General features: G+C 34.1%; 1 protein-coding gene across 2 annotated transcripts in view; it reads left to right on the top strand.

The window, feature by feature from the left end:
* The window catches only part of LOC140743701 (coiled-coil domain-containing protein AGAP005037), a 275,840-nt gene that overhangs the window by 116,778 nt on the left and 142,922 nt on the right, over positions 1–16,140 (top strand). Inside the window, exons 5-7 of one of the 2 annotated variants that reach the window (XM_073075193.1) lie at positions 2,263–2,367; positions 11,362–11,533; positions 14,589–14,787. In XM_073075193.1, coding sequence (XP_072931294.1) covers positions 2,263–2,367; positions 11,362–11,533; positions 14,589–14,787 — 476 coding nt within the window. The remainder of the gene's footprint in view (positions 1–2,262; positions 2,368–11,361; positions 11,534–14,588; positions 14,788–16,140) is intronic. The other variant, XM_073075194.1, reaches the window with a different exon arrangement.

Raw genomic sequence — 16,140 nt, 5'->3', positions numbered from 1 at the left:
TATAAAGAAATTGATGTGGACGAACTTTCATAGTTCGGATAATTTGATCGGCTTTTTTAGTTTTTACACGCGTCTGCTTTATGTTTGCGGTTTCACTCGTAGTGTTTCTTATTTATTTACATGAAACATAAAATAATATTGCTGATTTTTTGTTCCTACAGATATATCCTATCCATTTCCTCAACTAAAGGTGACAACTCGGAGATAGTGGACACATAAATGTCTAGCTGTAGCGTTGAAAACAATGTATGCTTATAGAAAAAAGTAGTCAAAATATTGTACCTGCACAAAAATAAAAGTTCATTCGAACGTACAAATTCGTATTATTTCCAATGCTAACGTAGGTTTATTTTATGAAAATAATTAAATTGATATTTTGTAAAAGTACTCAATTACTGTGTACCGGATTAATATCCCAAGTGTGCGTGGATGATCAAATCCAAAGTTGTAACGAAAAGTGGAAATACTAAAAGGTTTTACGGGGCCAACTTTAATAAAAAACAAAGCAGCATACATTGATATAAATATGCAGATAAAGGTTTTGTTAATAGGTATTACAGTACTGTATTGAGGATGACATTATTATCTATCAATTCTTAAGTATGTAGGCAAACTTAAATTACATAATGGATTAGAGTTATTTAATACTTAGTATAGAAAGTATTATCAACTTGTCTACAATATGTAGCAAGTAGATCAGAGGTTTATATAAAATACAATGATACAATTATAAGGCATATAAGAAAAAATGTATCTTCTTAGAAAGTAATCCAAACAAACGAACCTAACCTAACCTTACCTTTACATTATTTTGCTGATTGGTTTAAGTTACGTCTATGAAATTCGTTTCGGTTTGGTTATGTCGAGTGAATCCGCTGACAAAATCTGGTATAGTATATAAGCATATTCATGCATGGACTGTACGGACTGTACGTGTAATGGCCCAAAATAAGGACGTTTGTCCACCGCCACCGTCACCGAGCCGATATTGAGAACAAGATAATTTCGGGCCGATTTTAATATGACGTGACGGCAATAGTTTGTCCACCGCGACCGATATTGGCGGTTTATTTTGTTCCAGCTGTCACACGTGTGATGGCAGTGCATGGGCAAGTTCCAACGTGTTTTATATAGCCGGCACATCGGCCCGTCAAAATCTCGTTGCCGATCTAGCGGTCACGCCGATCTACTCGAAATATCGGCGGCCGGAAAGACGGTGCTCAGGCGACGGACTTGCGGTGGACAAGCGGTTATAGTAAATGTATGTACGCTACTACGGCGCCGTCATTAATTATCGGTATCGGCTGGGTGACGGTGGCGGTGGACAAACGGCCTAAGGCTTAGATTCTTCTAATAGTGCATGTCAGTCTATCGGTTTGCAGTTTCAAAGTATTTTGTCATACTTTTATTTTGACGATCCACGTTGCTAAGCGGACCATATCGATCTGACGCACAGAGGGTTCCGGGTTCGATGCTCGGCCAGACAGATATCTAAATGATGAATCTATATTATTTATTTCTTTTCTGGGTCTGGTTTATGTGTTGTGTATTTGCCTACGAGTATTCTAGTGTGGAGCAGTGAGTGTAGAAAGCGTCTTTAATATATTTCTAATTTAGAAAAACATTGCTTTACATTTTTATATAAATAGTTTTCCCTTTTTTTACCGACGTGCGGTGGTGATGCTACGCAGCCCGCCAGACGCCGCCACGAGGCAGTAGCTACCACGCCTACCACGAGGTGTGGCCGCGCCTTGATGCGCGTGTGTGCGTTGCATGGGGAGCCAGAATAAGCGACATCAGAAAATATGGCACTTATATAATTACAGTTAAATTTCAATTTTAAAATGAATATAATCAAATATACGTATCATAGATAAATAAATTGCAAAATGTATATAATGCTTCTTATTTCGATTATTGGAAACCTAGCTTAATAAATCTAAGCCAACTGTTCAGAAATGACATAAAAAACCTAGGCAGTGAAAAACAGCTAATATGAATTTATAGTTAAAATGTATTATATTTACTACGTTGTGTCATTTTGTCCTATTGTGTTTATAATTAAGATGTGATTTCTTTTCAGTGCCGATGTATTCTTAAGTTTAAAAGTATAAAAAAGGTTGCTAAAATGAAGAGACCATCTAAGAAATATCATGTCTCTCTTTGCTTATTATTTACACACCTTTACTTATTATTACTTTTTCCTTTAGACGTTTCCTATATTTTACTTTTTTTTAAGTTTTTTCCTTAAAACATCCTCAGCAATACCGAGCTACACATTCACCGATGAGCATTCCCGAGTATGCGACTGTCACGAAACAACAGGATATGAAGCTGAATAGAGTATCAGATCCTCGTATAAAAAAGGTATCGGATGCTGAAAGCATTGAATTTACTGAAACTTAGCTTCGACGGCTTAAACCTAACTTAATGCATACGCAACTAACACTGCTTAATAATATTAATCTCGGAAATATTACCCTAATACGTAGTACATTGTTGGAGTCGACTAACGCCCGTTATTAATGATCGATCTGTTCGATGTTTTGCCTACCAAAGATCGACATTTGATAATGTCTGCGGACTAGAAAACTTCTAATAGCAATGATCAAATAGTTAGTAAACAAAAATTTAATAGATTGATTTTCAAAACCGGCCATAAAAGATTAGTAATGGAGGAGAGAGGTAGCGTAGTCTGTTTGTTAAGTCTACTATCTGCGTCTTCTACACGCATTGACACATCTATAGTCGTCACAATTTAAAAGGCCCATTTTGACACATGCCATCGCTAGGCTCTAAGCATGTGACATACAAATCGATAACCAAAGAAACCGATTTTTACAACAAAACGATTACAACCCCAAATCGTATTGTATAGCTTAATAAATATTTAGTAAACAGAATAATTATTTCATATTTTTCTAATTCATCTAAATATTTAATAAAAAGGATAAATGAAAATAAATTCTAGTGTAATTTAAAAAAATAAACATGTTTAGAAGATTAAATAAAGCATCGCTGGTAAACTGTGTTTTTTTTCGTTTTATCTTTCTCTAAGCAACTAAGTCTTGATTATTTTATTGTTGTTATGATGAAAAAGGAATAAATAATTAGTTATTGGTAATTCTAAGTTTCGATTATTTGAAAGTTAATCGATTATGTTTTTTTCCGAATGCTTTGAAGCCGCAAGCTCTAGCCGTCACGTGGTCGTAAACTGCCTACTAAAAAGTTAGTTTAAAACATTAATGACATTAGGATGGCATGTGTCAAAATGGGCCTATTAAATTGTGACGACTATAATCGGCCTACGGGAAGTTTTACTTGCTTAGAGGAGGCCTATGTTTCAGCAGTGGATATAAATAAGGACTAGTACGAAGAGTATCATTAATAATTATATCAAAACTTACTATATTAATAGCTTAACTACACTAAAATTATATATATAGGGAGCACATTGAACATTCTAAATAGTGCAAAGAAATAAAACAATGAAATTAAAAATATTGTATGATATAATTTAAATAATGTGTGTGTCGGTAAGTGCGCGTGAGTGCATGTGTATGTAAGTGCACGCGATGTGTGTTCGTGGATCGCGACTTGTGCTCCTGTCTGTATATAAGTAGTGTAGATGTGTGAATGAAAGAGGTAGGTAGATATGGGATTTTAGAGTAACTAATATCAATGCACTACATAATTGACCACGCTAGCCAAATTTAATTTGTGAACAAGATCTCATTACACTTACCTATTCGCTAACTATGAGTATGTAACATAAAAATAATTTACAATTTACAAACTAAAATGTAATTAATTGAATGGTATTGAAAATTTGATCCAAGGTAACCTATAGGTTCAAGTTGTAACCAATTATACTGTTGACCGATACGCTTCATAATTTATTCAAAGCTATCCATAAGCCCTTTTCACTGAAGGAGCACCTTACAACTCCAGACGAAACCTTTACGTCAATCACAGACCACTTACGAAACCATGAAGCTATTTCTGTTCAGACCACAACAATCGTTTATGTGCTATACCTACTATATTATTGGCTACAATTTTTATATTCCAATTCTGGGCAAAGATTTATCTATATACAAGTAGCTGGAAGTATTAGGGGCATAAATAACCACGACTGACTAATTTGGAATGGAATTAGAATTTTAAGACAATAGTATAAGTAGGTGTATAAGACAAAAAGTATTGAATGTATTGAAGGGAAATGCGAATTAATAAGCTAAGCAACAATGGATATTTTAATTATTGCTTACCTTATTAATTCGATATGGTTTGTTTCGAACAGATTACAATTCTTTGGAGTTTCATAAAGAATTCATTCCATTTCAAAGACAAACCGTCCGTTCTAAGGAAGGTAACTCATAAGCAACATACACAAACGACAGCCCGCGCCTGTGACCGTCTTCGGAAGCGGCCGGTGTCTGGCGGCGGTCGGCAGCGACGCGCGTCGGCCGTCGGCAGCGGTCGCCGGCGACGTCTAGCCGCAGTTGCAACGGTCGCCGACGAGCTTCAATTTTATCAAAAAGTCCTCAAATTTGGATCGTTAGGCGAAGAGGAACATAAATTGATATATTATCAAGTGCTCATTTTATACAATATCTAAAATTAGGCTCGATTTCGCTAAACTAAGCTTGTTATAAAACAGAGCCCTTATAAATTATAAGGAGCACTCGAACATGAGGTTCCAACACGAGACTTGTATACATAATAATTCTTGGAAACACGTTGCATCACAAAACTTATAACCATTGAACCAAATTTAACGGATTATTTACGAAATGAAATAGCATACATTTTGTAGTAAAAATGAATGGATGTTTAGGCAAACTTGTGCACGCACTCTTATTAATATCATATCAGGACATATTATCATAGAATTTTATTACGCAATATCGCTTGTCATAAAAATTCGGTAATTCCACTGTAAAATTGCTCGCTTACTTAAAATTCATAACTTACTTACAACCTGAAAATTGATGGTATCATAACGCAAATTGAGTTGAAAAGTGACAGCAGGCACACTATAGTTACTAACATTAATTATCACACCGGAGTGTCTGATAGACCTGCGTTCATAAAATATGTAGTATCCCATCAGATACTCCGAATGTGATAAAGGCCGGAACGAAAAATGATGACCGTGAAAAAGATAGCTGAAGTTAAACATCAAGATTACGCGTGAGTATCGAATTCGCTGACAAAGGACTTAATAGGTACCAAGTCCTTTATATTATCTTTAAATTTTTGTTAGGTGCAAAAATATGGAATTTTCTCAAATAAATTTCAAACAATCTCATGTTTCTCGCTACTATAACAATTATTGCTGTTTAATAATAGAGCTTCTAAAATTTTAACAGTCAATTATATAAAGCAATTAATAACTTACTATTTGAATTATTCAATCTCAGCTTTGGTTCGACCAACAAATAACACGATTTAATTGTCCCCTTACTATCTACAGCCGTCGAAAGGCACGCCAGGCTACAAATCCTTTATATGCATATCCTATTTTCTACATTTATGAAGTATAACTTAAAATGTACGTCGGCGAAGTAATGGGTATTCACTATGGTAGCGGACTGGGCGGATTGTTGAAATAATACAAGTAGTCAGATGTCATCAACTGCAAAGATTAAGTATTGTATACACACACTTAAACTCAAACAAATAAATAATTAATAAGATTTCTTAGGACGAATGGAAACAATAAAATTATTAACATATAGCAGTAAATTATTCAGTTTTAAATGTAAAATAATAAATACAAGTAAAATAATAAGTAAATGTTCGTTTAATTACAACGTCGAAAAATATATGTATAAAACAAGAAATCCATCAATTAAAAAGAAAATATTCCGTAATATCCGTAATAATCCGAAATTTCAGGTTGCATATAAGTATAGTCCTCGCCAAACTGCTAGTCCGCTCTGAAGTAGTGGCGAGCAGGTGTAGTCATACAACTTGCTATGGGGACTCGATTCTATTCTATATTCAGTAGGACTACCATGAGTTTACAAAAGTATTACTCGCTAGCGACTGCGTAAAATAAATGTATGAAAAATTGTACAGCGCCTCTGGTGGTTACTCGTAGAACTAAAATCCGTAGTGACGTAACTCGATACGTAAAAAACCTATCGAAATCAAGTCGCTAGCGAATGTCATTATGATCTATTGCCATACAAATTCGGTCCCATGAGTCATTAATTTGACAGACGTTGTCAAGAAATACCGTAACGATAGTAGTTATGTTATTCACTAGCAAAATGACAATAGTTTTCTATTTACCATTTCTATAGTGGCGTTTCTATGCCAACTCATGGTAGTGCTACAGAGCGGCCTAGCAGTTTTACGCGAACTATACTTAGTATGTATGGCCGTGGATCCATCCGTCTCTATGAAATTTTGAATCAGACATTGTGAACGAAAATGATTGAATTAATATCCACTGATATTCTGCACTGATAAGAAGTGCAATATCCTATCTCAGCGCTTCATCCGCTCTAGGATAGGTTATTAACTTGAACAAGAGAACGCGATTGATTTAATAGATTTGATGTTATGCGTTAATGAGCTTTATTGATAGTCTCAGAAGTGGAAATTAGATCTCGAATCTGCTTTGTTACTGTAATATTGATAATAATAACGGTAGTATTAATTGACATGATAAGAAAAGTTTGCAGTATTTGATATTAATGACACGTGTCACTACGTACGTACATACGTGCTCGTATGAAAATAAATTGCCTAAAATAGATCAAACACTTTGGTGAATTATCAAATGATACAGAAATATTATAGGTAATTTTATAGGTACAGTGTGAAAGTCATAAATTCGACACATTTTTCAAAATTGGAATGACCTACCAATAATTTTGGTTACTGAAGTAGTTGGCAAGCAGAACCTACTTACAGTTGATATTAAGTATATACTACAGGCTACATAAATTGACTCCATATCCTTAGATCCATCCAATCCAATGACCCCTTAGATCCCTAAACCTACGTATGAAATAAAAAGCTAAAAAGAAAAAAAATGTCTATTTACATAAAGTAATATGAAAAACTAGTTAGAATCAGTCCCACTCACGTTATCGTATTAAGTTAAAATATATGATACATTTTAAATCGATAAGATACCATATTGTTAGTCTCAACTAAAGTTTTAAATACAGAATGCTTGTCCAATAAAACTCACAATAAAAAGCTTTTTTTTATTAGGCGTTTATTGTTAATGTTCATAATGTTCCAACCTGGACTGTATTATAGCGTCCGATTAGCTTGCGGCTTCCTTCGCTTCTACAATGTACTGTTTAATATGAATAAAGTAAACAACAAATTTTAAATGAACCAGTTCCCACAATACTGCGCTTTGTACTCGTACCTACTGATTAGGTCCACGACTAACCACTGTCCACCGCGCATGCATTTTTAACTAACGTAATGTTATGCTTGTGTTTTCATGTTGTTTTATATTAATGAAAAGAAATACTAACTGTTCTTTGTACTTAAATATAGTCACGTATTTATGTTATATATGATATTGTGAAAGGTAGAGAACAAAGCTTTATGCACGCGTAATCTGCGCGCTTGTTTTCACCTAAATACTTTGTTTTTACCTAACCAGGGATCGAACCCGCAACCTCATAATACAACATTTTTGTGTATTATGAGGTTGCGGGGACTTCCTAATATTCATTAATAGGCAAATCAATAGCAGAAACGGATATATCATCCGTAGCCATAAGACGATTAACTCAGTGTATACTAACATAGTGGATACTGGGTTCATGAAATATTTGAATATCTTTGTATATCTTGTTTAACGTCAGGCGAAAAAATAACATGCAACAATATATGAAATCTTAACATTGATTCAATTTCGACAATGAAAGAATACCACTTTTAATATCCGGACATACATATTTCCCTAACACGCATGCTGAATTATAATGGAAATTTTCACCAATAAAAAAATAAGACCTATGAATTTAATGACTTTATGAATCTTTATCTAATCACTGTGCAACTTATGTGCGTCATGTGTGTCATCAAAACTCGAAGCATTTAACTGTAATGACTTAATCCCTTAAAGAATCGCATATCTGCACTCGCAAAAGCAGCGACCTAGGTGCTGTCCACATTTATAGCTTATAGTTTGATATTTCATAGTTGATTTAACTTTAGAGATAGAGATCCCTACTAATATTATAAATGCCTGTCTGCCTGTCTGTCTCTTGTTCACGCCTAAACCACTGACGCAATTTGGATGAAATTTTGTACAAAGATACTTTAAGACCCGAGAAAGGACATAGGCTACATTTTTTTTACATAGTATTCTGTATATTAGTATAATTACATTTTTCGTAACGAAGTCGTCAATAAAATCGAGTTACGGGCGCTTACGTGGCATACGCTGCTTAAACCGTAAGATATACATCAAAATAATGTACTAGAGAATTGTAGCTCTTTAAATAACCTACAAATAAGTCCGCGATGGCATATCTATTAAGGGTGACTCACAATAAGAATTACATATTATCTTTAAAATATGAATAAAAAATATTGAGCTATTTGCGAACCTATTTTCTCCATTTCATTATTAAACCTTATCCAAAATAATATGTTAGCCACTTTATTTATTTAATGTAGGTAAAAATTATGCTTTACACTATATCATTTGGATAAATATTAAAGGAGATATTGCAAATTCAAAAATACGCGCAACGTAAAAATTCACTCCGCGAAACGTTTGATTGGTTGCTGTTGTCTCTAAGAAATCTACCTACAGTTACCACATTACTAATTCATGTTATATAAGTAGTTTATCATAACTTTAAATTTTTAGGCAATCTAAGCCAAAAAAATTGATTATAGTTTCTAAAAACCTACAATAATTATAGGCACTAATTGTGTTTATACATATAAATACTAGGTACATACAATATGGTAGTATACCTTAATAGGTATACTACCATATTGTACGTAATCGTGACACATAATGAAATAATCATTTCAGCTTATTGCGCAGACTTTTTAATCTCCACGGGTAATTTATTTTTTTAATAAAATTAATTTTATAAAATGACGATCTTAAAAAGTAGAACTTATTGTTTCTTATTGTACTATGTTATTTGTCAATAAAATTAATAATATTTATCACGGTTTTATTTTCAACATTATTATTAGAGACTCGTAATAATATATTTATTTCTTAGGTAATTTTAACAACATTATACATATATGCTATATATATGCATGCTTAGCAGCATTATAATGGCCAGTGGCGCCCCTGCCACATATACAGAAAAGTTTGTTGGACTATAACGGACTTCTTTTCTTAGTATTTTTATCTACTTATATCGAAACATATGACTTGGCATCAGCTTCACAGATTTACGACATGTCACTTAATTTATATGTACTCAATATAGGATAAATACGATTTATTTTATATGAGGGAAAGAAGACACACTCTTCCTGACACGAAGTGGACTCTGTCCCCACTTTAGGTACACCTATTTGACACTATTACAAGCGGGAGATCTATTTGAGGTCGATCACAGATACATTGTTGTGTCTGACAACTAAGTTGGAACTCATTATATTATTAACAAGGCAGATACTCATAACATTCATATGGTTAAACCATAGTATAAGGTCGCCGTCGAAACACGATAATTTTACTTAATTCTAAATATTCCTGTCTTAAAAATTTTTGCGGACGTAGTCGCGGGTAATTGCTAGTAAATTATAAGAAATGGTCGTCTAAAAATTGAAACTTGATATTTGATAACTTCATTTTAACGTCATATTAATCCTTAAAAGATTCAATCACTGATAGGTATAAAATTACTTTGCATTTTCATTTTATTAAAGTAGAACATGGTTCCAGGAGTAATCCTTCGATATCTTGAAATGAGAAAGATGAAACTGCGCGATAGAACCTATCGTGTGTCAAATAAAAAAATAGAAGTTATTAAACTTGACTGCATTTTTTACTGCGGATTTTAAATTTAGTGACATGACATTGGAAAAATAATTTAATTTTTAGTTTCATTCAACTATATAGCAGCAATAGAACGGGCCAGGGGAAGAAAAGTGTCATTCACGATTTCTAGAAGGCAAAAAATCTAAAACTACGATATTTAGTAAGCAAAACAATATATTATAAATAACGGAACTAAATCGTCAATCATCGACACTAAAAACAGCTAGCCTGCTGGAACTGTTACACGTACGTAGCGTCAGAAAATTGTATCCTCAATACGTTGTACTTTAAAAACAGACGACACACGCACACGTAAGCATCCCCGAGGCTATGACAAGAAGCGAACGCTTCAAAGCGCTTCTATTTTATACCTACACACGAAACATTTGGTGGCACCATGTAACTTTAATCGTTACGAAAGCTTAACCACCCTAAATCTGTGATTAAGCAATTCATGGGTTGCATCATTTGATCGTGGTGAGAATCGCAGTAACCAAAGATATTGTACGCTAAAAAAGTAGTTTCTAAGTCTATGGTAGTAACATTAACACAAATAACGTTTATGACAAATAATTTCGTGCATCGCGAAATTGTTGCATTCCATCACTATAGTGCAAGTTATTGTTATAGTTACCTTTAATCGGGCGGGGCCGGGCGGGGCAACCCACCCTTGTTTTGTTTGCCTATAGTGTCACTCGTTCGTACCCACGGGTTTATCTATAAAATACTAAGATAAATGTAAATCTCGTTCGAACGCAACAATGGAAAGCGATTATGAAACATACCAAATTCATGTCAAAGGTATACCACCGCACATACTCGTACAATATGTCATTTCAGGATTACCGAACCACTAAAATACATATCATTTTTATTGACAAAATGCGGCGGCTTCGGCATTATTGACATTTAAAGTAAACGTATTCCGTATTCCAGTATGAATTCCGATAATCCGATATTTATTTAATAAACCACATAACAATTCGTTATCTTATGTATTTTATATCTTCATCATTGTCCTTGTAACAAGCTAAAAATTGTACCAATTTAATATTCCCTGGGTATACTTTTATTATACACGGTTCTTAGGGGAAGCCAAATTTTGTACGTCACCGGGTATCCAGGCCGGGACCTTTTGCACGTGTAAAAGATGTTATAAGACATGCAAAAGACCCCAGCCTCGACTAGTCTGTAAGTATAACAATGGAAGATGCTGACTAGTCCCAGCAGCAGCTTCCATTGTTATACGTGCATTCATGCTAATTATAAGTTAATGTTATAGTTGAAACCGTCCGCATCTTACAACATTGCAATTTCACAACCTAGATTATTTATTCTTATTTTTTTTTTTGCAGCCGCCCCTCTCGCGTGGATACCCCCAGCCAAACAATGCCCTGCTCTTCGATGATGATCCCGGCGTCATGTCGGAGGTTGAGACAGCATCCACCGGGTTCCGTCGCGGCGGCAAGCAGCGCTCCTCCCTCCCCGTCGTGCGGACGCCCAGCAAAACCTTGGAAAGACCACTAGGTAACATATTTAGATTTTCCACCGTAAGGTCAGAATTTACACACCTTGCCATACTTTATGATGAGGAACTTTGTTGCGATTACGCAATGATGGTTCGATTGTGATACAAACCCGTTTCGGTTCTAGTGTTAATAAATAGTAAATGTAGTAAATCAAATATATGGAAAAAGTCTAACTATAATATGATAATTCTTAAGGCAACCGACTACGACTGGCAATGAATACTGGTAAAATAACACAGGCAATCTTTGTTATTTTGCCAGTATTCAATGGGCGGCAACAACACTTGACATCACATTGCTGCTGATATAACATAAGAGATTTCCACAGTCAAAATTATATAGTTTTTTATAGCATTTGCTAGTAGATCATTGTTGATAATAACACGTTCCCACTAATTATACCTAACCCAACGACCCTCGTGGAGGGACGATCACCGCCCCGATCACACAGTAGGTTCCGAGTTCGAGTCCTGGCCAGATATCTTAATGATTAATTTATAATTTCTGTTCTGGGTTTGGGTGCTTTGTATTTGTCTTCATCACGTCAACGTAAAACTCTATTGAGGGTGTGTGAGGCAGAGGGTGTAGAAAGCGGTATATATGACCTAAAAGCGTTACCTATTATCTCACGTAGATTTTGCTTTGCTTACTACAAATTTTAGCACTAACAAGATGTTGAGTACCCTCGTTAGTAACAGAGGTGAATCTCTGGAATCGGCTATTATTCGAGCATGTATCTGCTATACATTACAATATTTCCGAGAATCATTATCCGAGGCTCACAAGTGTTTATATAATAAACTAGCAGACCCGACAAGACCCGACTACATGGCAACACTGACCCGTTGTGTTGCCATGTAAATAAAAAAATTAAGGGTGAACAACCCTTATCACTTAGGGGTATGAAAAAAGATAGTAGCCGATTCTCAGACCTACTGAATATGCATATAAAATTTGGTTAAATATTTAGAATTGGTGAAATTTGGTAAAGCCGCTTCGGAGTAGTACGGTAACTAACACGAGAATTTTATATATAAGATAAAAAAATCTCTCTTCGTAATGAGGGCAATTTATATTTGTAAACAACATCTTCATAAATTTCGAGATAGTCCGGTCAATTTAGACAATCGAAATAACAAAAATTTCGGGAAAGCTAAATTTCCGTAGAGATCTTGAGTTTACCATTACACATAACCTGCCAAAAGTCCAAAATTTTAGGTTTTTTGAATTTTTCTTGAAAACCGTAAGTTTTATCAAAAAAAATACCTCAGAACTGTACTTACTGTACCTACCTCAGAGCTGTACTTAAAAGTCTCTATAAAATGGTGCTTATAATTATTTTTCTCTAAAACCTATCATTATTCAGATATTGCGCTTATAAGAATTAAGTTTTACATGATATGCACATATTTCCACACCACCCGTGAAATAGCGTATTCAGCGCGTTTTATTTATTGTGGTTTCCCCGAGAGGACTATTCTACCTTTATGATGTTATATCCAGGGACAATACTTATCTAATAGTATGAAGCAACTGTCGGTCTAATTTTTTGTTACTTTAATCTGATTTATACATGATAATTATATTATGACATTCATGAATATAATATTGTCGAAACGTATAGCATTTCCAGTGAGGGACTAATAACATGGAACCTTTAAATTCACAGCATTTTTATCTTGTTACAATCGGGCCTAGAAATGTATGGAATAGTTTCAGCCTCCTTTGCTTTAAATTTATATTACAATAACTTCACTGCTTCAATATCTATGAAGAAGAATAGTGGCTAAATCAAATATTCATTTTTGTTCATTTCGTTCGTTATGTAAAGTATGATAATTAATACCCTTACTGCGACTAAAATTAATTATGTAAAATGAAATGTCTTATTGGCTTTACTCAAATCATATGTGGACATTCTTTCCCAATATTGTGTAATTTTATGTAAATCGCAATAAATAATTCGTGTCCATTGGTCAATTTGAAATCATGATCCTTAAAATTAAATTAAGCTATTCAATGTTAAACAAAAGCCTTACTGAAATTCGTGTCCAATTACATACCTTTGTTGATTACATTATTTACGAATTTCCAAAATTTATTTATTATTTGGAAAATAATAATCCTTAAAATTAAATTAAGCTATTCAATGTTGAACAAAAGCTTTACTGAAATTCATATCCAATTACATACCTTTGTTGATTACATTATTTACGAATTTCCAATATTTATTTATTATTTGGAAAATAATAAAACCAACAAACTTTACATGAAAATTCCTTCTACATTTCATTTTCAGTCATGCATTCAATACTTTTATGTTGACATAGATAATTTTGAAGCTTATAAACGCATAAAATTGGGTGATATTACACATTAATACCCTTTTGTGATACTTATATATGTGATTGATTATGTTTAGGCGGTAGTCACAAGCGCTTTTGGAAAGTCGAATCGCTTGTCGAGGTCGCTTACCGTACACGTCAGACTACTCGACATAAGCAACACCTGAAATCAGCCATCAGCGGCATAACAAAGTCGTTTGCCGAAAGTGGCAAACCACCCGGTATAAACGAGCCCAAACAGCGAGTATAAAATGAAACAAAGGAAAAGCGGATTTATCCACGCAGCGGCGATTGGTCAACGCGGGAAATTCCGGCAACAATGTTGGAATCCCATGGGGTGAATATACGTTTGATTTGAATTCAGCGATAAAACGGTGATATAGGTATACTAGAGGCGGCTTGACTCTTTAAAATATAGTAGAAACACTCACTCAACTTAAAAAAGGACAGATAAGGTGGCGTACCAGGATTGGAACATTGGACTCCTGTTAGATAGGCCAAGTTTTAAATCAGTGCTTCTTATGTAATAATATATGCACTGGAGTATACTAGCACCTTTTAAAATGTGTGACAACCATAATCAATTATAATATAAGTACAGAAAGGTATCATAGAAATACTCCCCCACATTTCAAATTGCGTGACAACCTTGATCTAAGCATATCAAGTTATAAAAAATAGATAAAATAAAATTTCTTTTTGTTTTAGGTCTAGTATTTCTGCAGTATCGCAACGAGACGAAGCGCGCTCTGCTCCCGAATGAGATCACATCCATCGACACCGTGAAGGCTCTGTTTGTGAGGAGCTTCTCCCAGCAACTCACCATGGCTTACATGGATAGCCCACGAGTGAAGATTTACATCCACGACTCCTCCAAGGATATGTTCTACGAGCTGGAAGATATGCGGTAAGTTTATATATTATTACAAGCTGACCCGGCAAACGCTGTGTTGCTGTACAAATAAAAAAATGTTAAGAGTGAACAACCCTTATCCCTTATCACTTATTCATATAAAATTTGGTGCAAATCGGTAAAGCCGTTTCGGAAGAGTACGGTAACTAACATTGTGACACGAGAATTTTATATATAACATTATGATACAGTAAGTAGTGTATGATCTTGTGTAGATGTAATGTATCTTAACCATTTATAAAGTTAAGGAACGTCGTGTGCGGTCGGGTGTTGGAGGGGTGACTACTATTGACTAATATTTATGCCTCGATGGAATCATTGATCAGCCGGCCTAGGTTGTTATTATTGGCTAGCAGTTGTTTAAACTTAGTTTTTTTCCGAACGAATATCTTTTTCAATAGCCTCACACGCGTGTCGAACCCTAATGGTACTTATTAATCCTGTTACATAACAATTTACCCTTGGTTTGCCTTTCTAAACTGAACAAGCCTTAAACCTATATTAATATTGACTCAATGCCCGCCTAAATTATGATCGATGATAAACGGATTTAAACTAAATAAGTGCGGCCTAAACTCTACTCAAAAAGTTTGTAATACTCGTACAATAAATTTTAACAATTTTACGCTAATTTGAGTGAGTTTAAGTGAGTAATTGAGGCGTTTTATTTTAAACTGTATTATTACCATTCCTGATTACAGAAATCCAAAAGTGGAACTGTAAAGTTAACTTATATATTGTTGTCGGTTTTAATAACAATTACACTATTACTACACCCACAAGATTATTTTACGTTGTATGTAGGCGAACGGTTCGAAATGGTCTGCAGTTGATTAATTTGTGAATATTTGAGGACGATATACAACTTATTGTTTTATGAAAATTATGATGAAACTAAGAATAGTTGGGTAAAAAAGCGGTATTATAAATGTACGACTGTTTGTTTTTCAAATAAACTTATACGATGCCCGGCAAATCGATTTGTTTTAAACTAATGATGCAGTTTTTATTCGGCCTTGTAACTCTTTCAACATTTTTCACTTTTTCTTGTAGTTTCAGATTTGGCCACACTTAAAAAGCCATCCTATGTTACAATAATATTATTTAGATTATCTTTATTATATGTCAACTTATATTTTTCTCGTTCCACAATAATGAAAATCTAATTACTAATAACAATGAAATATAAAAATAAAAGTAATGTATACTAAACTGAACTAAAATTGTAACATGAAAATATAAATAAAAATCAAATTATACTCGTACATTGTATAACGGTACTCGTAATATAAATTCATTAAATGCAACGAATGCCTTCATATTGAAATCAAATATTTCAATGAAATT

The sequence above is a fragment of the Epargyreus clarus genome, unplaced genomic scaffold (genome assembly GCF_041222505.1).
Source record: "Epargyreus clarus isolate Ecla_fem2 unplaced genomic scaffold, WU_Ecla_fem_2.2 ptg000007l, whole genome shotgun sequence".
NCBI classification, from domain to species: domain Eukaryota; kingdom Metazoa; phylum Arthropoda; class Insecta; order Lepidoptera; family Hesperiidae; genus Epargyreus; species Epargyreus clarus.
This window is presented reverse-complemented; position numbering and strand designations above follow the sequence as displayed.